General features: G+C 33.0%; 1 protein-coding gene and 1 long non-coding RNA gene across 6 annotated transcripts in view; one reads left to right on the top strand and one right to left on the bottom strand.

Annotated features, from left to right (window-relative positions):
• Window positions 1-25,872, bottom strand: part of LOC127729168 (rab GTPase-activating protein 1-like) — a 73,272-nt gene that overhangs the window by 38,916 nt on the left and 8,484 nt on the right. For 3 of the 5 annotated variants that reach the window (XM_052236850.1, XM_052236848.1, XM_052236851.1), the window contains exons 4-9: window positions 25,143-25,160; window positions 16,678-16,861; window positions 15,821-16,074; window positions 15,225-15,291; window positions 14,094-14,193; window positions 12,559-12,725 (exon numbers count right to left, since the gene is read on the bottom strand). In XM_052236850.1, coding sequence (XP_052092810.1) covers window positions 12,559-12,725; window positions 14,094-14,193; window positions 15,225-15,291; window positions 15,821-16,074; window positions 16,678-16,861; window positions 25,143-25,160 — 790 coding nt within the window. The remainder of the gene's footprint in view (window positions 1-12,558; window positions 12,726-14,093; window positions 14,194-15,224; window positions 15,292-15,820; window positions 16,075-16,677; window positions 16,862-25,142; window positions 25,161-25,872) is intronic. The other 2 variants (XM_052236852.1, XM_052236849.1) reach the window with 1 other exon arrangement.
• On the top strand, window positions 181-5,882 carry LOC127729169 (uncharacterized). Its single transcript, XR_007994537.1, has 2 exons — window positions 181-532; window positions 5,689-5,882. It is a non-coding gene; the product is annotated as an uncharacterized LOC127729169 (long non-coding RNA).

Here is a 25,872-nt window from a genome sequence, read left to right on the forward strand (position 1 = left end):
ATACAGACATATATGTAACATATTAGGGTGCTGATGATGAGACAATAACTAATGACTGAATTATTCAGTAATAACTAAAGGGGGACATGTTTGTAGAGATATTACCTCAGATTAATAACTACAGAATAGACATTATTCTGATGCTATAATTGCATATTGGAATTTCCTACATAAGTCTATGTTTGGCAACAATGAAATAATTTGTAGCTCATTTCAGTATCCATAAAAGTCCCATAAAACCTGATTGGTTAGATATAAGGATTCCTCATCAAAAAGACTTCTCAGTAACAGCTTTGTACTTCCACAGATTAAGATGAAATATTTCTCCATTTTGTTTCTGTGGTTAGTTTTTCAACCTTACAGCAGTGGAGAATTGAAGGTTGATTTTCTAAAAACTGTTAAAAAATGGTATATGGCACCAACATCGATTGTATGCCGGTTTGCAGGTCGGTGGGCAGTGATCCCATACAAGGATGCAGCTAAGATTCGGTGTAACAGGTCCAGATGTCAATGTTATAAACCTATTCACAAGGTCAGTTAAACATTTCTTCTCTCTCAATCTAAATTCCAGTGCTATTATTCAGCATTTAGTTTTACTTTATTTTATTACTTTCATGGATTACATTTGACTGATTGAATGCTGAAAACATAATCCAACACTGCCAGCTTACCATACCTTATTAACATAGAACTTGCCTGAACAGATACCTAAATCATCACCTTTAGGAAAACTCTACTTTAAATAATAACTATAAAATAAATATGAAACAGTTGAAAGTCCTCACTGCAATGTTTGCAGCAAAATCCAATTCAGCAATCTGAATCTGACATATTACTGCATGACTGCATATATTTGGTCTAACCCCCCTGACCCCAAAAGAAAACACAACTATGACCTTGACAAATTGACCTCAAAGCAATAGAGATCTCCTCTAATTGTCTAAATATATGAATATATATAGAAAGTTTGGTTACAAATTCCATTACTGTGTTAGGATCAATGGTAATTATCAAGATATCATCTTTCTGCACCAATTTCAGTTCATTTTTAGTAGCTTTAACCATGAACCTGTAAGCAATGATCTCAAAATCAATAATGAATATCCTCTCAATACATGTGACCCTTTATGCATGTCTCATTGAAATCCCATGTTAGGTTCAAGATTTATTATCTAGAAACCTTTTTTCAGCACTTATTTCAGTCTATTTCTATTAATTCATATGACCTTGACCTTGGACACAATTATCATAAAAAGTAGAATGATCTTCTATTCATTATATTTGACCATATCTTTTAAGTTTGGTTGGAATTTAATTTAAACTACTTGAGTTCTTAAGAAACTCCTTTCTAACACTAATGTTGGTCTATTTTAAGTACCTATAACCTTGACCTTAGATGTAGTGACCTAAAGATCAATAAGTATCTTTCTCTCATCGTATAGGTGACCACATCTCCTAGTAACGCTGCAATAGGATGTAATGTTCTGGAGTTATAATCTAGAAACACCTTTTTTTCTGCACTGATTTCCATCTATTATTAGTAATTACTGACCTTGACCATGGGGAAAGTTGTCCAAAAAAGAATGAGGATCTTTGACATATTATATGTGAAAGATATCCAAGTAAGGCTACAATCCTATTTAAGGTTCTGGAGTTACCATCTGGAAACCCCTTTTTTGTACTAATTTCAGTCTATTTATTACTAGACCTTGACCTTGGACATAGCGCCTCAATATTATTACTGATCTGCCTCTCATTATATGTGACCATACATCCAAGTTACAATCCAATATTAAATATTTAGATTAACTAGATATCATTGAGATGGGAGCCATCTCTGTGGGCCCCGCTGTGAATAATGTGTGGTAAAAAATTTGTATCTTTATCATTGGACATGGGGTTGTCAACTGAAACCAAAGTTTTTGACCTTGACCTTTGACCTAGGAAGTTGTACATAAATTATTACACACCCTCTGGTGTTGGTTTATATACATGTCAAGTATAAACTTTGAAATCATAACGGTTCTCTAGATATAGAGCGGACACAATTTGTTACGAACGGACGGACGGACCGTGAGACAGACAGACGGACAGACGGAAGGACGGACAGACTGATCCCTATAGGGCATCCGCCATTCGGCAGGGCCCTAATTATGACAAATGTGGAGTAAAATGTGGTGCAATTCCACTTAAAGATTACATTAAATTTATTGATAAACAGCCTGTGTCACTTCTAAACCTTCTTTTCTTTTATACAAAATATTCTAGTATAGACATAAATGACCTTCTGCTAAGGAAAATAAAGTGATTCTTAGTATGTTTATATCAGGGTAAAAAATTGTGTTAAGTGCACAAGTAACAACCACTCCTAAACAGACATCGTGTCATTGTCTCCAGCTGTAAGACTTTAATCTTGACTTAAATCACAAACTACAAGAGTAATATGGCCAAGGGGGTACAGCTGTAAAACTTTAAACTTTGAGTTAAACAGTAACAGGGGGTACAGCTGTAAATCTTTAAACTTGACTTAAACAGTAACAGGGGGTACAGCTGTAAATCTTTAAACTTGAAAACAGTAACAGGGGGTACAGCTGTAAATCTTTAAACTTGAAAACAGTAACAGGGGGTACAGCTGTAAATCTTTAAACTTGAAAACAGTAACAGGGGGTACAGCTGTAAATCTTTAAACTTGAGTTAAACAGTAACAGGGGGTACAGCTGTAAATCTTTAAACTTGAGTTAAACAGTAACAGGGGGTACAGCTGTAAATCTTTAAACTTGAGTTAAACAGTAACAGGAGGTACAGCTGTAAAACATTAATCTTTGAGTTAAACAGTAACAGGGGGTACAGCTGTAAATCTTTAAACTTGAGTTAAACAGTAACAGGGGGTACAGCTGTAAATCTTTAAACTTGAAAACAGTAACAGGGGGTACAGCTGTAAATCTTTAAACTTGAAAACAGTAACAGGGGGTACAGCTGTAAATCTTTAAACTTGAAAACAGTAACAGGGGGTACAGCTGTAAATCTTTAAACTTGAGTTAAACAGTAACAGGAGGTACAGCTGTAAAACATTAATCTTTGAGTTAAACAGTAACAGGGGGTACAGCTGTAAATCTTTAAACTTGAGTTAAACAGTAACAGGGGGTACAGCTGTAAATCTTTAAACTTGAGTTAAACAGTAACAGGAGGTACAGCTGTAAATCTTTAAACTTGAGTTAAACAGTAACAGGAGGTACAGCTGTAAAACATTAATCTTTGAGTTAAACAGTAACAGGGGGTACAGCTGTAAATCTTTAAACTTGAGTTAAACAGTAACAGGGGGTACAGCTGTAAATCTTTAAACTTGAGTTAAACAGTAACAGGGGGTACAGCTGTAAAACTTTAAACTTGAGTTAAACAGTAACAGGGGGGGGGGGGGGGGGCAAACTTGAGTTAAACCACAAACTACAACAGTAACAAGAGAGAGGGGGACACAGGGGGTCCAGCTATAAAACTTTAATTTTTAGTTAAACCACAATATACACCAGTATCAGGATAGTACAGGATTGTTTTTGTTTTGAAAAGTTCACAAAAAAAAATATTATTCAAAAGTCTTTACCCAATTTATCAACTAGCACTATGTGCTTTAGTATGCTCTGTAGTTTCATCCCTTTAAACCTATTAAAGGGGTACAAGTTTTATCAAGGGCCCACTACAGTTTACAGAATATGTCCTCTCTATGACAAAGTGAGTTGTCTTGATTATAACATGCTCCCTAAAAGTTAACTCTTCATACAAGTTTCAATATGCTAAATATTTCAGGATTTTTTTTTAATTCTTATGCAAGTATATTTAAAAATATGTTATTGTCTTTCAAACATGACATACAGCTTGTAATAATTAATCACATTGACAAAACATGATAAACAACAATTAACCTCAAATCATTGATGTCAAATATTGGTTTCAATCTGAGGTCATGCCAGTGTCAGGGGAAAGATGAAAGAACCTTTGATTTACAAAGAAGTTATAAACATTACTTATTTAGATTTTTTCAGTCATTAAAATGTTTAAAACAGAAATCAGATATTGCTTCTCTTTCTTCCAGTGTCTTTTGATCAACTATTTAGAAAAGATATGTAATTTTTCTCACTACTGTTATCAAATCATTATTCTTCAAGGAGGAATTAAATCTATTCAAAACAAACAAAAAATGTATATTTTTATTCAGATGAGTGCCTTGACAATTCTGGGATTCAACAAAATATGCAAATTTCAATAGGGTGACCTAACTGAATATTCAGGGTAAAAAACTTCTTTTTGAAAGCATTATTTTTAGCAATATTTTTATAGAGACATTGTCAAAATTGTTAAGCATGAAAATATAGGGTGACATAAACTGGGTTTGAAGTTGTTTTTCAGGCAAAATCAGGAATCCAAGGGCAAGAATCTCGCTCACTTTGTTTGGTATGATGAGCATTGCATCTCCAAATACTAGTAAACAACTTATAGAAACCTTATTACAAACAGGATATCACATTCTATTCACAGGGTAATGTTTTTTATATAGCCCATAAGTTTAAAGAAGACCCATGTCAAGTTATTGTACTTTGATTTGTGTTGTCTACAAATATAGTTCCTATTGTGGACAGTATATTACTTACACATTTTTTCATATCCCTTCTCAATTTATCTCTTAATGTTTTATGCCTCAAATCGCATGTAGGGGGATGAAATAACACAGTTAAAAATTTGGGTCATGAACATGCTGAATACAAAAGTAAAGAAGTAATTTGGTCCAGTTAAAAAATGTTAAGAAATGAATATGTCTGAAACTGTGAAAAAGAATTCAAGACCCCCTTAACATAAAATTGTCCATTTTTTTTTTATTAAGAGCTGCTGAATTTTCTATAATTTTGATACAATTTGTCCCAAAAGTAGTACACCACACAGTAAAAATATTATACAGAAAGAGCAGGTGTAATTTTTTAAATTTGCATTTATTGTCTGAAAAAAATGCACTACGGAATAAATGTGTTCTCCAGCCAAATTAGGTACTTCTATAGACTATACAGTTATGGAAACTTATGGTCCTCCATCCTGTATATTTTTGCATTGTACAAGGTCATGCTTTATACAGACTGTTTATAACAACTTTACACTAAATCTATTGGATGTGTACTGATAAATAATTTAGTCTTGGAAAACACAATTTATTCCTTAGTTGTAATTGGCTGGTGACGCACGAGTTATCAGATTAGCTTTCAACACCTCTCAGTTTTTAAAATAGCTCTTGATAAAATGAAAATATAATTGACCACCTGCAAGAGTATTGATTTATACAAAAATTGGTTAAAACATGTACGGTTTGATGCTGTAATAAACATTGTACAATTGTGGATACCAATTGCAATATGAACTGTTTACAAACAATTGGTTCATTGATTATTAAATTCTTGATCTTAGAAAAGGCAGATGTAATACATGTCCTGATCAATGGAATTATTGTATTTCATTGGCAATTAGAATTAATGGCTGACTGTGCGAGGCCATCATGGGTTGTCAAGGTCGCGAAACATCCCATAATAGTAGAATAAATGGTTAAGAAGCAATTAATTTACAAAAAATGGTACCGATGGGAAAAAAATACTTTATAATGAAATACCCATATAACAAAAAATGTTGAATATATTTTTTTATATTTTTCAGACTTTCCTTCTATGAAGAAAAGCTAAGGATGAGGTTTACAGATGAAGGAGTTGATAATAATAAATAAACTGAATAGAAAAGTGGATATATATTGTTTAACAGATACAAAATTAAAATGTATTACCATTTTACAGACCAAATAATCATGTCTAAGCAATTCCTAATGTTCATTAAAATCAAGTAAACAAAATTTCTCTTTTCACTTCCAGGGTTGATCTACTTTTATTCTTGTGAATAGATATAGGAAGATGTGGTATGAGTGCCAATGAGGCAACTCTCCATCCAAGTTACAATTTATAAAAGTAAACCATTATAGGTCAAGGTACGGCCTTCAACACGGAGCATTGGCTTACACCGAACAGCAAGCTATAAAGGGCCCCAAAAAATTACTAGTGTAAAACCATTCAAAGGGAAAAACCAACGGTCTAATCTATATAAAAACTAGAAATGAGCAACACGTATGAACTACATAAACAGACGACAACTACTGTAATCAGATTCCTGACTTAGGACAGGTGCAAACATTTGCAGCGGGATTAAACGTTAGCTCATTTTTTTATTAGATAAGAGAGCACTGTCTGTTATCAACAGGAAAAGTATTCAGTAATTAATAAGGATGTTTACCCTGAGTTTGACAGTTTCAAACATAGACATAGGGTTTTCAACATTAAAATAAAATGCTCCGCAGGCGAAGCTTGATACGACCGCAGAGGTCGAACCCTGAACAGTTGGGGCAAGTATGGACACAACATTCAAGCTTGATACAGCTCTGAATTTGGATTGTGATTAAATATTTGACACAGCATAGGTTTCTGACAGAATGAATGTGGTCTAAGAACTTAAAAATTTTAAATTGGACATTCACCTATTATGGTTCAATATCCAAAATCTAAATACATGGTTAGATTCAGCATATCAAAGAACCCCATATATTCAATTTTTGATGAAATCAAACAAAGTTTAATTTTGGACCCCGATTTGGACCAACTTGAAAACTGGGCCCATAATCAAAAATCTAAATACATGTTTAGATTCAGCATATCAAAGAACCCTAAGAATTCAATTTTTTTTAAAATCAAACTAAGTTTAATTTTGGACCCTTTTGACCTTAATGTAGACCAACTTGAAAACGGAACCAAAAATTAAGAATTTAAATACACAGTTAGATTCGTCATATCAAAGAACCCCAATAATTCAATTTTTGATGAAATCAAACAAAGTTTAATTTTGGACCCTTTGGACCTCAATGTGGACCAATTTAAAAACGGGGCCCAAAATCCAAAAACTTAATACACGGTTAGAATCAGCATATTTAAGAACCCCAAGAATTCAAGAATAAAACCCCATTGAAATTGGTCAAGAAATAAACAACTTATACGAAGTATCTTCTTTTGCACAATACTGTGCAATTGAATATTTCTTGCAATTGCGCAATACTGTACAATTTACAATTTCTTGCTATTGCGCAATGTTGTGCTATTGGATATTTCTTGCTATTGCACAATACTGAGCAATTGAAGATTTCTTGCTATTGCGCAATACTGTTATAAATATAAAACAGAGAAATAACCAACTTAAAATGGAAAATTTTAAAAGAAAAAAAAAAGGAAAAAAAAAAAAAAAATCCCCCCCCCCAAATTTTTTGAACCCCCTTATGATTCATCACCCCCAAACTCAATCCCAGCCTTCCCTTTGTGGTATGGTACCTTGCAGTACAATTTCAGAGAGATCCATACACTTGAACACAAGTAATTGTCTGGAAACTAGAAAAATGCTTATTTTTGGCCCCTTTTTGGCCCCTTATTCCTAAACATTTTGGGCAATTACCCCCAAACTCAAACCCAGCTTTCCCTTTGTGATATGGAACCTTGTAGTACAATTTCAGAAAGATCCATACACTTACACACAAGTTATTATCATGAAACTAGAAAAATGCTTGTTTTTTTACCCTTTTTTGGCCCCTAATTCCTAATATTTTGAGGCAATTACCCCCAAAATCAATCCCAGCATTCCCTGTGTGATATGGAACCTTGTGGAACAATGTCAGAGAGATCCATACACTAACACACAAGTTATGTCTGGAAGTTACAAAAATGCTTATTTTTGGCCTCTTTTTGGCCCCTTATTCCTTAACTGTTGGTACCATAACCCCCAAAATCAATCCCAACCTTCCTTTTGTGGTATTGAACCTTATGGTAAAATTTCATAGAGATCCATTCACTTAAACTAAAGTTAGAGTGCGAAAACCAATGTGTCTTCGGACGACGCCGGACGACGCCAGACGACGACGACGACGCCAACGTCATACCAATATACGACCGCAAAAATTTGTCGTATAAAAAGTCTTATTTGTCATTCACGTTATGAACAATCATAGCCAAAGTCAACTTTAACTCAAAGCAATGCACTAAATACAGAGAAGATATAATCTGTTAACATGATGATAGAGCCACAATCATTACCATGACTTTGAAGCCAGAAATTCAAACCTTATTTTCAGCACACTTTATAGTGGCAGTAAAACATAAAACAAAATTCACCATTCAATCCTTGAGTACACATATACCAGATATGATTTATGCATTAACCTCTAGACTTCTAAGCCTTTAACCCTGATTTGTTTTGATAATTCACTTTTCAGTGGAAGTAAACAATCATACCAATAGTCATGATTAAATTCTAACTGATAAAAAGTCTTTTCATCATAAACTATAGGTCATGATAACTCAAAATAACTTAAGGTAGTAACAGCCAAATACTACCGTAATCAACTACAAAAGATTTCAGAGAAAACAACCATGGAACAGTATATGGATGATGCCACAGATTTTTGTAAGATTCTGCATACATATTGAACAAAAAAACCCTGAAAAAAGCACTATTATAATAGATGATGTTATCATTTGATTGAGATAGTTATATTGCTATACATGCATATGTATTAAAATATTCCCTTAAAAAACCTGTCACCCCATTCACATGCAGTTTTCTTACTGAGCAGAATGCTTTATCCTTTTCTCCTTAAAGCTGTAATGCATTTAAAACTCTTTAGCTTGACTAGAAGTGGTTGAACCAATTACACACCCCTAATTATCATGAGCATGCCAATCACAATACGGCATCACCTTGGTCTCGTTGGATCTCTTTAACCCCCCCAACAAAAGAAGTGTTCTGCTTGCATGCCAAACGACTAACAAGGGGATATGGGGCTTCATCAACATCAAATACTTCTGTGATTTTTTAAAAAGTTCATGAGAATTTACAATTCATTTCATCCAAAAGATAGATAGGTCTATGCCTGTTGGAACAAGGATCGGAGGTGACGATGGTTCTAACAAATATTGATGTGTTTGTGGTCACTAACGAAAGATTTTTTTATTTTTGCATCCTAGAACAGGTCTTTAAAGGTTAAATGAGAAGCATTTCGGATAACTGTGTGTTCAATAACTACTTGTCCACGGCTATGAGCTGACACAACTGTATGTTGGCATCCCGATTTTTGACCTTTTATTTACAAATCAATTCATCACACATGTATTTAAAACGATTGGAGCATTATATGCAACAGAAAAGCATCTATGTGAAAAAATATTTTTAAAGGAGAAACGAATTTTGGAGCGGCATGCGGACCAAAAATTTGCGGAAGTGGTAATTATTTTTTTTTATTGAAAAGTCAATTTCTCCAAAACAGGAGAGGGAAAAGTCCAAAGAACTATTAATCAAATTGGTGTGGCCTAAGCATTGTTTATAAGTTTCATAACATTTATTTGAGTCAAACTTAAGATAGAGAACAGAAACGAAAAATTCAGCAATTTTGCCAATTGTAAAGGGGCATAACTCTAAAACAATAAAAGTGATGCCACCAAAATTTGAACTTGATCTGTGTTTTGTGATAATTAGCATTGTACATAAGTTTCATAACATTTGGTTGATGTAAACTAAAGTTAGAGAACGGAAACAAATTTTGGGACGTACGGACATACGTACAGATGGACAAGGGTAAAACTTAATGCCCCCTCCGCTACGGTGGGCAGTGATTTTGCCAGCGCTCGTCACTTTCGTCTTTTACAAAAGTATTTCAAATCAATTTCGTCACTTAAATTTTGGAAAGTGTAAAAAAAATTTCGCATGAAAATACAATAATTCTACCTGTCTTCCATGTTTCTGACAAGTTTATGACCCTCAGCTAATTAATGTTTACAACATGTACAGGTGTTAAAAGTTGTGATTACAGTTAATCTGCTTATCGCCATCAGATGGGTCACTAATCCGTTAATTGTTTATAAACCTCATAATTGACCATCATAATTATTTAACCCAGTAAAAATTTCAATTTCAATATTTCTCAAACGACCACAATTTGCAGTTCGTTTATCCTAGTTTCGTCATTAAAACAAAATTGTTTCCCCCGGACAGTTCGCATTTTAATTTCAATATTTCTCAAACAATCCAGTTTGTTTGTCGTAGTTTCCTCATATGAACGTATTTTCGTCATATTTGATATAACTTTTCATCAAAAACTTTCGACAATTTCGATTAAAAAGATAGAACATTTTTATTCAAAACGTTTAGAAATATTTTCACGATCAAACAGGTGCTTCCTTCACTGTGTACTGCGCATGCGTGAAAGTATTCTTATAAATTTGTAGACACTAAAACATAAAATACGAAATCATTTAGTATCAAATTAAACGAGAGACAAAGATATTTATTACTAAGCAACTTAATTTAAAATAAATGTGGATAGTGTCCACATGTGGACACAGATGATGCCCCCGCTTGCATATCATATAGTTATAAAGGGACATAACTGAAGAACGGTAAAAGTGACACTACCCAAATTTGAACTTGATCTGAGTTTTGTGGTAATAAGCATTGTGTGTAAGTCTCATAACATTTGGTTGAGGCTAACTTAAGTAGAGAACAGAAACTAAAAATTCAGCAATTTTTCTATTTGTAATGATGCATAACTCTAGAACGGTTGTGTATAAGTTTTACAACATTTGGATGAGACAAACTAAAAAATTCAGCAATTTTTATGTTTATAATGGGACATAACTCTAGAATGGTAAAAGTGTTGCCACCTAATTTCGTACTTAATCTGTATTATGTAGTAATTAGCATTGTGTATAAGTTTCATAACATTTGGTTGAGGCAAACTCAAGTTAGAGAACTGAAACAAAAAAAATGTACTTGATCTTTACTGAGTTTTGTTGGAATGAATATTGTGTATAGGTTTCACAATGTTTGGCTGGGGAAAACTTCAGTTACAGAATGGAAACTAAAAAATTTTGCAATCTTTCTATTTATAAAGGGGCATAACTCAATAATGGTTAAAGTGACACTACCCAAATTCAACTTGATCTGTGTTTTATCAGTGGTAGTCAAAATTAAACATTGCATTGTATAAAGCATTGATTGTAGTTGATTCAACTATAATCATGGTCAAAGGAAGATAACTCCAATTTTAAAAATATATTATATAAACTTGATATTTAGAAGAAAATAAAAATTTTGCAATTTTTCCTTTTATAAAGGGGCATAACTCTAGATCGGTTAAAGTGACACCACCAAAATTCAAACTTGATCTGTGTTTTGTGGTAATAAGCATTGTGTATAAGTTTCATAACATTTGGTTGCGGCAAACTTAAGTTAGAGAACGGAAACTAAAAATTATGCAATATTTCCTTTTATAAAGGGGCATAACTCTAGATCGGTTAAAGTGACGCCACCAAAATTCAAACTTGATCTGTGTTTTGTGGTAATAAGCATTGTGTATAAGTTTCATTACATTTGGTTGAGGCAAACTCAAGTTAGAGAACGGAAACCAATTTCGGGACGTACGTACGTACGTACGTACGTACAGACGGACAAGGGTAAAACTTAATGCCCCCTCCGGTACGGCGGGGGCATAAAAATGATAATTTCCTGCCTTTTGTTAACCACGAAACCAATCCGTAGATGAATCCGGATTCATTCTGAATTTATTATCTACTTGTCACTTCCTGTTTTCATTTCGTTTAAAAATAGAAAGTAAACGTGATATATTCTCGATTAATTTACAATGTACAGCCATAACAATCGTTCCATTAAGGATTGGTACAAATCCTTGTTTCCAACTTCAAAGAAATAAATTTCAAATTTCGATTTAAACGTCTTTACAAGGATAATGATTACGCAGTGAAATAGTCGTTACAAGTTCATTTATGGGAATTATGCTGTGGTTTAAAAAAAGAGGCACCCAACTTTTGTTGATCAGGAATGTCCCCTGCAAATATCTGAAGTGAAATTGTGAACTAGATTTCCGGATCCCTGTTCTTATCTTCATATTTAGGTATCACATAAGTCAAATCATGCAATGACTGCCTACATCAGCAGGCCTAAGGCCTACAAAGGTCCTATTCCTTGAAGGACTTAGGCATATGTAAAGCTAGAAATATACGTCCTTGATTCATTGCTGTTACCCAAAATAAGGTTAATTTTCATCTCGCGCAAAAGTGACTAAAGCCCTCAAAATCCTAGCTGAAACCCTGCAGTGGGGACATAAAAAGTGCACACAGATATGTACTAGACCGGTTGAACTATCAGCAGTACGCATTCACTAGTCCCAGGTAATGTTAACTAGGGGCTTCAGGCTACCGTTTAACGTCACAGACTGATCTTATGCTGCATAGTAAGCTATAAAAGGCCCAGAAATTACTAATGCAGAACAATTCATACAAGATATCTAACAGCCTGATTTATGTACAGAACAATAAACGAATTTGTGGGCGCCCAACCGTCCTCTTAATCTGGGACAGTGGTGTTACAGGTACTTCTATGGTTAAATGGATAGCCACTTTAAGTTGTCAATAAAATTAGAAAGCCTACCTGTTTTAAATTTATGTGAAAAAGTTCCTGATGAGGACGTTTAGTAAAATTCCAGAACCTTTCAGTCATTGGGAAGATCTTGGCTTTGGTTTCAATGGCAAATCTAACTGGTTCCTGGATTCCATGGATCACTAAATCTACAGCCACTGTCAGGAACACTCTGGTATCTGTAATGGAAACCAGTTGTACAAAATATGCATTATTAAAGAACAATATTTAAAATATTTCTGTCAGGTTGTTTACAAATCCAGTTCTTGTATGTAATTTGATTGAGATATCTAAATTAGACAACAACAGACCCTTTCACAACTGTGACCAAGCATAAAGGATAGGGTACAATATTCTTAAAGAATAACCATCCTCATGACTCAAGAATTTGTTCATACAATTTTGCTAAAATTACTTTCTACAAATCAAAAATGTAGAATTAACATTATAAAGACAGCAACACATTAGCATACATGTTAGTAAACTAAATATGATCTACTGGACATAACAGTAATACAAATAACTATGACAAGAGCCATAATTAAATTTCAAGCTATAAATCAGCCAAAATGTCTAGTATGTCTTGAACAAAAATTAACATACATGGTTTACATTTGTACATTTCTGGGTCCTTTCTATATTGATAGATACATTACCATATTCATAATATTCATTTGTTTACCATTATTTATAGACAACATATGGTCAGTATATATCTCATAGAAGTGTAAAAACTTCTTTTAGAACATAAGTAGTGAAAGAGGTATAGCTTATAAGGTGTTCTCTGCATATAAATATCAGACGAGTAATAATAGTTCTTATTGGGCCAACTGGATTTCTACCATGCTATCATGCAAAAATAATCCTTTTCTAATTTTATTTCAGTGCTGTTTTTCTTGTTAATCTAAACCCCCAAAATTAAATGTTTTGAAAAATGTGATAGCATCTATTCAAACAATTAAATATTGTTGATATCTCCATGTTCAACTTCATATCATTCAGTAAACACATTTGACACAACGAACACTTACAGATTTTCAAGCAAGAAGATCCTGGCCTACCCCTATTACAGGACCTACCTATTGTATTTGAGCTGCATCGGATAGAAATCGACCTTATACAAATGAATATCAACACATCTGTTAACCTATTTCAAGTTGAACAAATCCTTATGCAAAGTCTGTAACTATTTGAAAATTGAGTTGGTATAAGAACCCTACAAAACAGACTAAAATTCCTCTTTTATTTCATATTTGAATGTTCCAAAAATCAATCAGTCTTTAACATGAACATGTATAGGTGCACTTGCATAAGGTCGATTTCTATCAGACGCAGCTCATTTGTTGTAAATTTTTCTCATCCTGAACATGCATGAAATATTTGCCACAGGACATTAAGCAAACAAGAATCAATCAAGCAAGAAGAGCAAAACCGATATAAATGTAGGGAAATAATTTCACACATGATAACAATTGTCAACAATGACTTATGATGGGTTATAGTATATCAATAGTCTCTCCTCCTTTTTGAGCAGAAGTAAATTTTACCTTTAGGTGTCTCTGTATTTAGTACCACAAAACATTCTTCTGTAGGATCCCAACTCCCTGATACCAAATAATTCTTACCGTCTGTATATCCCATGGATTTCTGAAAAAGTCAATAGAGATGCAAAATATACAACTTTTACTTATATCCCCTATAGTTATTTATCGGCAATTTGTACATTTTTCCTTTGATCTTACTGCCTTATATTTTTAAGAACATGGACAGGACTTGATACTCGAAAATATTAGGCAGTGAGGTCATGTATCAGTGCAGTAAAGTCATTTGTTCAAGTCCATCCGTGTCAATTTATCAATGAAACGCATGCAACTTTATTCATACAACCGAAAACAACTATCCAAACGTTTTGTACATGTAAAAGTAGTTTTACTTACTATTTTATTTTACTTCATATTCTCAACCAAAAAAAACATACAGTGAAGACAAAATGCCAATAAAAAGAATAATGGCATTTTATTTTTTGATACTGACTTCATCAGCTCAAATATCAGCTGGCCCTAGCGAGCTCACTTGATATTCTTGCTGATAATATCAGTATCAAAAACAAAAATGCCCTCTATACGAGAGGTCAAATTTTAGTCTTTTTAATCACATTTATCAAACATTTATAATATCAATAAATGAATGTTTTTGGTCTTTTATGATTCATTCCATAACTCTTTTGGATAAAATGGGTTACACAAACACAATTTTCAACATGACCAATCATCCAAGGTGTCAACATACTATCTGAAACATGCCCTTCTGATAGTTATGCAAACTAATTAAACGACTCAGTATAAACTCAGGAGACTCATTTTGATTCTCAATAAACAAAGGATTTGAATATTTGACACAGTATTTGAAACTATAACTGATGTGTTCTGTTCCTTCCAAATTTTCTACTTCAACACATAGTTCATTTTTTCCGAACATATTTCAAATCTATATCCTCAAGTTATCTTAGATTTTGAACCAACCGAGTTTGACACATCAGAATTAAAAATGCATTAAACAAACTAGAATTTTACAAGAAACTGACAAAATATTTCGACTTATCAAAGTTTTCTAAACAAGGAGGTTCGACTGTATTAGAAAAAATATAAAATAGATTAAATTTTAAACTATGATATTACCATTTCAATCAATTGCATATCAGCATGTTTAACATTTCTACCAGGAGATATCAATAAACCAAAACACCTGTAAATAAACAAATATGTCTTTTCATACTTATATTTAACATATTTCTCTTTCTCCAAATATTATACAATCAGGTTCTATGGATTCATTTATTTATCTTGGTTACCAATTTTTGTGTATTGAGGATTTCATGGTTTTGCCAAAGTCTACCTACGTGTCTATAGAAAATTATTACTTTGTTGATCGTTTAAATTTGTTGTTTGACTGTACCCTCGAAATCCACAAAAATTGGTCTCTCCTGAATAGTAATGAATCCACAGTATAACATGTAATATAGTTGGTCTTATGCTTATAGTATCTGAGAAACAAAACACCAAAACAAAAGCATCCAGGTCTTCTAGCTTTTCAAATATAAAGCTTTATACAAATAGTTTATGTTGTTGCTGGATTGTAATCCTTATGTCTACCAGACTTTCTTCCCAGGTGAGATAAAAATTATTTTATCTGGTTAGATTCCTAAGACACAGTACTACAATGGTTCTCGTAGAAATCTAAATTACTTTTTTTAATGATTTAATAACATTCTTGCCTTTCAATCATAAGTTCTGTATCTCCTGTCTGTGAGACGTTGATCACAATTTTCTTTTCATAGTTACTCCTGAATTTGAAGACATTTTTATCCTTTGGACAAGTCGTAAGATTATTTTTCCCATCATCCTCTTTGAATTCTAATGAGACAGAAAATGTAGATACGAATTCTTCATCTAACATAATTTTGGACTCTTTCATTTCTTTTGGAACTTTTCTAAATGTTGTGGCAAAGCAATACAAAATTTTCCCTACCTGAAAAATAAAAAATTGTTATGTTCAATAGAAATATCATCAGTAATACAATTTCTGCATATATTCATATCTTAACCAGCAAAGTTAGAGAAGTATACGTGTATGTACTCAGATCCCCTTGCCTTGTGAAAGCGAGAATCATTCTTACTTGTTTAAATAATATTCAAATTAATACAGATGTCTCATTGGCAATCATATTATACCTCCTTATTTTTCATATACACTACTATACATTAAATTGGCTTTTCAATAGACTGGGAGGGGTAACTCTAATTACAAGTATAGGTAATAGATTACTTATTTGGACAGGTAAGAAAATTAACCATTGGCAAAGAGAGATAACTCATGTTTTTTTTATTCTTGATTCAACATTGAAGTACGACAAATTCTGACTTGCACAATTGGATCCCTGAACATTATAGTTAAATGCATTGTTTTCAAAATCTGTGCCTAACTAAAAGTTGAAATCACACTATGAATAACATCATTCATGTGCCATGTTCAATTTTTTGTATTAAATTTTCTAACTTAAATGATATTGTATGTATATTTTGCAACTGAAGCCTTTAAAACCAGCTGATATAAATAAAGGAGGGTACTCACAGCTTCTTGTATTTCACACCTAAACACATGACACTGGAATATTGCATTGTCAGCAGAATCACCATGACTACAGGTGAAAGCAAAACATTTTTTTTCATTACTTTCATTGGGGCCTCGAGCACAGAACAGAATACGATGGATTTTGTAGTTTGCAATTTCCGAATCATTGGTTGGATCGATTAACCTGCAAAAAAAAAACTATTTTCAAAGATTTCTTTTCACTCATATTCTAGAAATCTGATATTTCTGATGTCCTGAGTTGTCAAATTTAATTATAAATATTCAAACTGCATATATTTTTTTAATATCTGAATGATTAGCACCTACTACCAATGCTTTACTCAACTCGGCCTTAATTTTTCTGTTGCACAAAACTATCATTTACAAATACTGATCTTTCATATCTTTATCAGAAAAAGCAAAAGGATCCAAATTATATATGTTACTCATATTTGTTTTCCCAATGAAAAACATTAAAATATCAACCTTATATCATTTCTGTTCTACTAAAAAAAGGAATGGTGGAAGTTAAGTTTCTTTCGTAAAGTGTCAATTCAAAAATAAACATACACCTCTCTTTACAAAATATTTTCTTCTTTCATTTTGATCAGAGAAACTAAATATTTGAACAGATTTTTCTAAGGCTACAGACAGAACGCAGATAACCAAACATTGCCATTTTTAATAGTATATTCCATTCATGTACTTGTCCAAATGTTCATATAACATTACAACTGAACCTTCTCTTAAAACAAATACAAAATGGACAAACAACATCGAAAGTTTTATCAGTGATAATTGATTAAATAATTAAAGATAGAATGACCTTTACACTAAAACAAAACACACGATAGTTCCTCAGAATATACCTGAGAGACTATCCAACAGTTATGAATTCAATGTTAGACATCTGTAAGAAATTCATTGATATACAAAACCAAAAATGGATTAAAGACACTAATGGCCAACTTGCACCATATTTTTCTTAAAATTTTTTAAACGAGAATTAATTTGCACTCCTCATGTCACATATACAGAAGCTGATCTCTTACAGGGTTTGAAAAGTAAGCATGAACTATGGCACTATAAACATAAAGTTAGGTAAATTTAGAAAAAAATGTCCTCTTCTGTTAGCCTACTAAAGGAATAGTTTGTGAATTTTCTGCATCCAAATCTGTACCAGTAATTTATTCCAACTTCTGAATGTTGATAAGATAAGGGGGAGATAACAAAGACATTGTTTATTATATAAATGACTGTACTTACTCATATAATGTTTCAATATCAACAAAAATATAACTTCCATGAGAATCAAAATTTTAGTCACTGTAAGTCTAACTAAAAAATCTGGACTTTTACCCTAATTATCTTAATGATCTACCAAATAAATAGTTATAGGGTACATTAGTGTCTAAGAAAAGATAATTTTGTAACTTTATCTTAAGGTGTGCAACCTCTATACCTTTTAACAAGTGTAAACATTTCAAAGGTACATTTATAATCAGTACATAGAGCTTATGGTATGTATTTTCTTATTCTTTTAAAAAAAAATTTTAATGTAGCCTTCATTTCACATCGCGAAATAAGTTGAGGCTATTAAAAAACTACCTTTCTCCTGTCTATCAATTTCTATGAAGTTGAAGTCATAAGAGGCATGTCATAATGAGAACTTCACGGTACATTGTATCACACATTTAATTATATCTGACACCTATCATTCAAACAATAGTGGTAAAACATTAAAATGTTTAGCCTACATTATTGTAGTGGATAGTTAACTCATTGGCATTCATACCACATCTCCTTATCTTTATGTTATTAAACAGACTAAACTTTTGCAAAGCATTTATATTAAAATACATCACAATTGATTCATCTTCAACATTGAATAACAAAAGGCATGTATCCTTCACCTTCACTTCATATCTATGTTTTATCTAGCCCTTATAGTTTTTGAGAAACCAGTCAAAACTGCAAAATAACCCAGTAAAAATCAACATATTTCACAGGCAACAACTCCAAAAGAGATAGTCAGACTTTCTAAAATTTTCAAAGTTTATAGATCTTGTCATGCTGATAATTTCTGCAATTTGCACTTTCAATTTAGCTCCTATAGAGTTCAATGTAATAGCAAAATAAAATGCTTCCCTGCGCGCAGCCTGATACGACCGCAGAGGTCGAACCCTGAACAGTTGGGGCAAATTTGGACACAATATTCAAGCTTGATACTGTCTGAATTTGGATAATGTGATCAAATTTTTGACATAATAAAGGTTTCTGACACAAAATAAATGTGGATAAAGATCTTATAAATTCATTGCACAATACTGTGCAATTGAAGATTTCTTCTTGAAAAAATTTTGAAAAAAAATATGAATCCCTTAAAAAAATTGGGAACCCCCCCCCCCCCCCCCCCTCACAACTTTTTGAAACCCCCCTTGGAGCAATAACCCCAAAACTCAATCCCAGCCCTTTCCTTTGTAGTATGGAACCTTGTAGTACAATTTCAGAGAGATCCATACACTTACACACAAGTTATTGTCTGGAAACTAGAATAAAATGCTCCGCTGGGCGCAGCTTGATACGACCGCAGAGGTCGACCCCTGAACAGTTGGGGCAAGTATGGACACAACATTCAAGCTTGATACAGCACTGAATTTGGATTGTGATTAAATATTTGACACAGCATAGGTTTCTGACACAGAATGAATGTGGTCTAAGAACTTAAAAATTTTATATTTACCTATTCAAACCATATCATTATTGTTTGCTTTTATATATAAATCAGAAATAACCAATTTAAAATGGAAAATTTTAAAGAAAAAAAGGGAAACCCCCCCCCCCAAATTTTTTGAACCCCCTTATGATTCATCACCCCCAAACTCAATCCCAGCCTTCCATTTGTGGTATGGTACCTTGAAGCACAATTTCAGAGTGATCCATACACTTGAACACAAGTTATTGTCTGGAAACTAGAAAAATGCTTGTTTTTTGGCCCCAAATTCCTAAACGTTTAGGGCAATTACCCCCAAACTCAATTCCAGCTTTCCCATTGATATGGAACCTTGTAGTACAATTTCATAAAGATCCATACACTTACACACAAGTTATTGTCCTAAACTAGAAAAATGCTTGGTTTTTTTTCCCCTTTTTGGCCCCAATTCCTAAAATTTTGAGGCAATTACCCCCAAAATCAATCCCAGCCTTCCCTTTTTGGTATGGTACCTTGCAGTACAATTTCAGAGAGATCCATACAGTTGAACACAAGATATTGTCTGGAAACTAGAAAAATGCTTATTTTTGGCCCCTTTTTGGCCCCTTATTCCTAAACGTTTTGGGTAATTACCCCCAAACTCAATTCCAGCTTTCCCTTTGCGATATGGAACCTTGTAGTAAAATTTCATTAAGATCCATACACTTACACACAAGTTATTGTCATGAAACAAGAAAAATGCTTGTTTTTTGCCCCTTTTTTGGCCCCTAATTCCTAAAATTTTCAAGCAATTACCCCCAAAATCAATCCCAGCATTCTCTTTGTGATATGGAAGCTTGTGGTACAATGTAAGAGAGATCCATACACTAACACACAAAATATGTCTGGAAGTTACAAAAATGCTTATTTTTGGACCCTAATTCCTTAACTGTTGGTACCATAACCCCCAAAATCAATCCCAACCTTCCTTTTGTGGTATTGAACCTAATGGTAAAATTTCATAGAGATCCATTCACTTAAACTAAAGTTAGAGTGCAATAAAATGCTTCGCTGGGCGCAGCTTGATACGACTGCAGAGGTCGAACCCTGAACAGTTGGGGCAAGTTTGGACACAACATTCAAGCTTGATACAGCTCTGAATTTGGATTGTGATTAAATATTTGACACAGCATAGGTTTCTGACACAGAAAGAATGTGGTCTAAGAACTTGAATTTTTTTAATTTACCTATTATGGTCCAATGTCCAAAATCAAAATACATGGTTAGATTCAGCATATCAAAGAACCCCATATATTCAGCATATCAAAGAACCCCATATATTCAATTTTTGTTGAAATAAAAAAAAGTTTAATTTTGGACCCCAACTTGGACCAACTTGAAAACTGGGCCCATAATCAAAAACCAAAACACATGTTTAGATTCAGCATATCAAAGAACCCCAAGAATTCAATTTTTGTTAAAATCAAACTATGTTTAATTTTGGACCCTTTCGACCTTAATGTAAACCAATTTAAAAAACTGGACCCAAAATTAAAAATCTAAATACACGGTTAGATTTGGCATATCAAAGAACCCCAATAATTCAATTTTTGACGAAATCAAACAAAGTTTAATTTTGGACCCTTTTGACCTCAATATGAACCAATTTGACAGCGGGCCCACAAATAAAAAATCTAAATACAAGGTTAGATTCAGCATATCAAAAGACCCCATATATTCAATTTTTGTTGAAATCAAACAAAGTTTAATTTTGGACCCCAATTTGGACCAACTTGAAAACTGGGACAAAAATCTAAAATCTAAATACATGTTTAGATTCAGCATATCAAAGAACCCCATATATTCAATTTTTGTTGAAATCAAACAAAGTTTAATTTTGAACCCCAACTTGGACCAACTTGAAAACTGGGCCCATAAAAAAACATCTAAACACATGTTTAGATTCAGCATATCAAAGAACCCCAAGAATTCAATTTTTGTTAAAATCAAACTAAGTTTAATTTTGGACCCTTTGGACCTTAATGTAGACAAATTTAAAAAACTTGATGAAATCAAATGAAGTTTAATTTTGGACCCTTTTGACCTCAATATGAACCAATTTGATAGCGGGGTCCACAAATAAAAAATCTAAATACATGGTTAGATTCAGCATATCAAAGGACCCCATATATTCAATTTTTGTTGAAATCAAACAAAAGTTTAATTTTGGACCCCAATTTGGACCAACTTGAAAACTGGGCCAAAAATCTAAAATCTAAATACATGTTTAGATTCAGCATATCAAAGAACCCCATATATTCAATTTTTGTTAAAATCAAACAAAGTTTAATTTTGGACCCTTTGGACCTTAATGTAGACCAATTTGAAAACAGGATTCAAAATTAAAAATCTAAATACACGGTTTGATTCGGCATAACAAATAAATAAATGTGGTCAAAGATTTTACAAATCTAATGTGCCATACTGTGCAATTAAAGATTACTTCTTGAAATTTTTCAATATTTGAAATTTGAAAAAAAAATAATATTTGAAGAATAATTCTTTTTAATTTCTGAAATCTGAAATGAGAAAAAATTGACCCCCCACAATTTCTTTTTACCCCCCCCCCCTTTTTTTCCCCCAAAAAATTCTTTCCCTCAAGATATGGTCATAATCTCAATCAAATTTCCAATGAAGTTTGCAACCATAATTACCCATTTAAATTTACCATAGTGCTAACTTAATCTATTTTATAATAGAATTTAAAATATAGTGTCAAATCTTTCATATGGATTTTTTTGTAAAAAAAAAAGATGCAACATTTGCAGATATTTTTACTGGTCTTCCTTTATAAATATGCATTTCTTTAAACATAATTTAAAAGCAGTGTAAGGGAAGTAACCAAAACGTTGTATTTGGATTACCTCCCTTACACTGTTTTAAATTATCTTAATTGTTCATTAACCATTACTTTATACATAATTTAAAAGCAGTGTAAGGGAGATAATTTCAATGATGTATTTGATTTATCTCCCTTACACTGCTTTAAATTATGTTTTGTACTAAAGTATTTGTCCATTAACCAGGACAACCTTGTTTTTGCCCCTAATTCCTAAACGGTTTGACCCATAACCCCCCAAAGCAAATCCTAACCATCCCTTTGTGGTATGGAAACTTGTAGTATAATTTCAGAGAGATCCATACACCGTTCCACAGTTATTGTCTGGAAACTAGAAAATGCCTTTTTGGCCCCTAATTCCTTAACTGTTGGTACCATAACCCCCAAAATCAATCCCAACCTTCCTTTTGTGGTATTGAACCTTATGGTAAAATTTCATAGAGATCCATTCACTTAAACTAAAGTTAGAGTGCGAAAACCAATGTGTCTTCGGACGTCGACGACGACAACGCCAACGTCATACCAATATACGACCGCAAAAATTTTTTGCGATCGTATAAAAACCAATGTGTCTTCGGACAACGACGCCGGACGAAGCCAACGTCATACCAATATACGACCGCAAAATTAAATTTTGCGTCATTTAAAATGCTTGTTTTTGGTCCTTTTGTGGTCTCTAATTCCTACATGTTTGGGGCAATTAACCCCAAACTCAATCCCAGCCTTTCCTTTGTTATATGGAACCTTGTGGTACAATGTCAGAGATATCCATACACTTACACACAAGTTATTGTCTGGAAACTAGAAAAAGCTTGTTTTTTTGGCCCCTTTTTGGCCCTTAATTCCTAAACCTGTTGGCCCCATAACCCCTAAAATGTATCCCAACCTTCTACTTGTGGTATTTAATATTGTGGTACAATTTCAGAGCAATCGAAATACTTATACACAAGTTATTATCCTGAAACTAGAAAAATGCTTGTTTTGGGCCCCTTTTTGGCCCCTAATTCCTAAATGGTTGGGACCATCATCCCCAAAATCAATCCCAACCTTCCTTTTGTGGTATTGAACCTTCTTAAAAAATTTCATAGAGATCCATTCACTTAAACTAAAGTTATTGTCCGGAAACCAATGTGTCTTTGGACGCCGACGCAGACGATGACGACATCATTCCATTATACGATCCCAAAAAATTTTTTGCGGTCGTATAAAAACTGCAAAAATTGGAAAACTTATAAGGGGCAACAACTCCAAAAACAGGTTGACAGATTCTAGTGAAATTTTCAGGCAAAGGGTAAATAGATCTTGTTGTCCTGATAATTTTTGCAATTCAAAATCTATCTAGCCCCTTTAGTTTTCATGATAACAGCCAAAACTGTGAAAATTGGATAATATTAATATTTCAGGGGCAATAACTCCATATGAGTACACCTTATACTGCAATTTTATTCTCAAAACTAACATGGAGAAAGCTCCAAAGGGCAATACTCCCATAAAATTTCAATCAGCACAGGTATTGTCCTTACAGGCCTCTAAATATTAGACTTTTTGCTTTAAATATACAACTCCTAAACTTTTGTTGAAATTAAAAAGTTAATTAGTTTGTGCATACCATATTTATTAAGGTGATTAGTGCAGTAAATAGTGTCTGCAAAGTGATCGTGTTTATTAGGTTTGATATACGTATATATAATCAACATACACAAGCAATATCATATTTCTTAATTCTTTAATTGAGGAAAAACGTGGAGTTTTATGGACCTCCACACTTATCAAGATATAGACCAAAGGTTTTTTTCCCTTTGAGAAATTTGTAATTTCTAGAACTTGTCCAGACATGGGAAAGTTTGACATACACTATACACTCTATGTTAAGCTTGATATTTTTGTGTGTTGCTAGGTTGTTGTCTCATAATACCCTAGACTTCCTGTTATTCAACAGAGAAAAGGGGAGGTGCAATAAGAATCCTTTTCGGCCTACAAAAATTAAGTTTTACAGAACTCTGTGAATTTGGCTTAACAGTAATTCTTAAATTTGAGCAAACTTTAAAGTGTATTATCTTTGGTGTAATATCATGAATATTTACAGAGATTTAATAGACTTAAGATACAATATTTAATTTTTTTTTTTCACAAAAAATTTAAAATTTGCATATTTTCACACATATTTGTTATCAGGAATTATTGAACACATGCAAGTACATGAACAACAAAAATATTTACATGAAAGTTCATATTGACAAACATTGTGGTAAATTATCTAGTTGGTACTTGCATGCGCTCTGTATTTGCAGGCCCAAAAACTATGCAAAATACGACCCAAATCTTTGTATTTTTCACTGTAACACTTAGAAGGGCCTTTTTTTATGTGACACAATGGATAAAAAACTCTTGGTTTTAATTTTGCCACATCTCAACTTTAAAACAGACATAAATTGAAATCTTAAATTAAATGTTCAAATTTCAGTAAAGTAATTTCACCCTGTCCTTTGAAATTATTTTGTAATAACATATGCCTATAAATTTGTTGTAAACATTGTAAAATAAAACAAATACATCTTAAGAATTAAAAAGATCTCAATTTGTAATTAAAACTTTTGCAAATGTGGTAGAAGAAGGTTAAAATGATGTGTTTATAAAATATAATGAAGAATTCAGATTTGGATTACAAAGAGCTAATTGCATAATTCATATTCACTGACATTAGTCAACCACTTTTTAAAAGTCTCAATCACTCATTATGTTCAATGTTTTTTTAAAAAGATATGAAGGCTGTAGAATTAAGCAACTAAAATTAATACACTAAATCAAAGAAACGTAAAACAAGCACAAAACACCATAAAAACATAAAGAGAGGGAAATGAGTAAAATGCATACCGAACCAATTTATCCTGTCTGCAATGCAAAGATAAAACAAAATACATTAATACAAAGTTGACATGGTAAAAATCACCATAATACAACACACGGTTTGAAAGTTTTTTTTTTTTATCAGGATTGCAAATAAAACAAGAACTGATTGTAACAGGATGCTGTTATGAAGTCTCCCAAACGAAGCTCCCATAATTCGTAATTCCCAGGGTCGCCTGACATTGGGCAATGTCCAGTGAAAATTGGTTTGGTCCAGTAAAGTTATATGCATTAGTGATGCCTGGGGACTAACCTTGTATATCATTCAAATCATCTTGGCATGACAAACCAGAATATATATGGTTTAGGGGTGGGGATCTTGACCACTTTCAAGATATAAGAACTTTCTTAAATGGCAGGGGGTGGGGGTAACCCCTGGGGACTAACCCTGTATTTCATTTGATGTGCTTTATCATGACAAACCAGAATATATATGGTTTAGGGGTGGGGATCTCGACCATTTACAAGATATTAGAACTTTCTCAAATGACAGGGGGTGGGTATGACCCCTGGGGACTAACCCTGTATATCATTCAAACCATCTTAGCATGACAAACCAGAATATATATGGTTTAGGGGTGGGGATCTTGACAACTTAGAAGATATTAGAACTTTCTTAAATGGCAGGGGGTGGGGGTGACCCCTGGGGACTAACCCTGTATTACATTTGATGTGCTTTATCATGACAAACCAGAAT

The sequence above is a fragment of the Mytilus californianus genome, unplaced genomic scaffold (genome assembly GCF_021869535.1).
Source record: "Mytilus californianus isolate M0D057914Y unplaced genomic scaffold, xbMytCali1.0.p SCAF_2, whole genome shotgun sequence".
Taxonomy (NCBI): domain Eukaryota; kingdom Metazoa; phylum Mollusca; class Bivalvia; order Mytilida; family Mytilidae; genus Mytilus; species Mytilus californianus.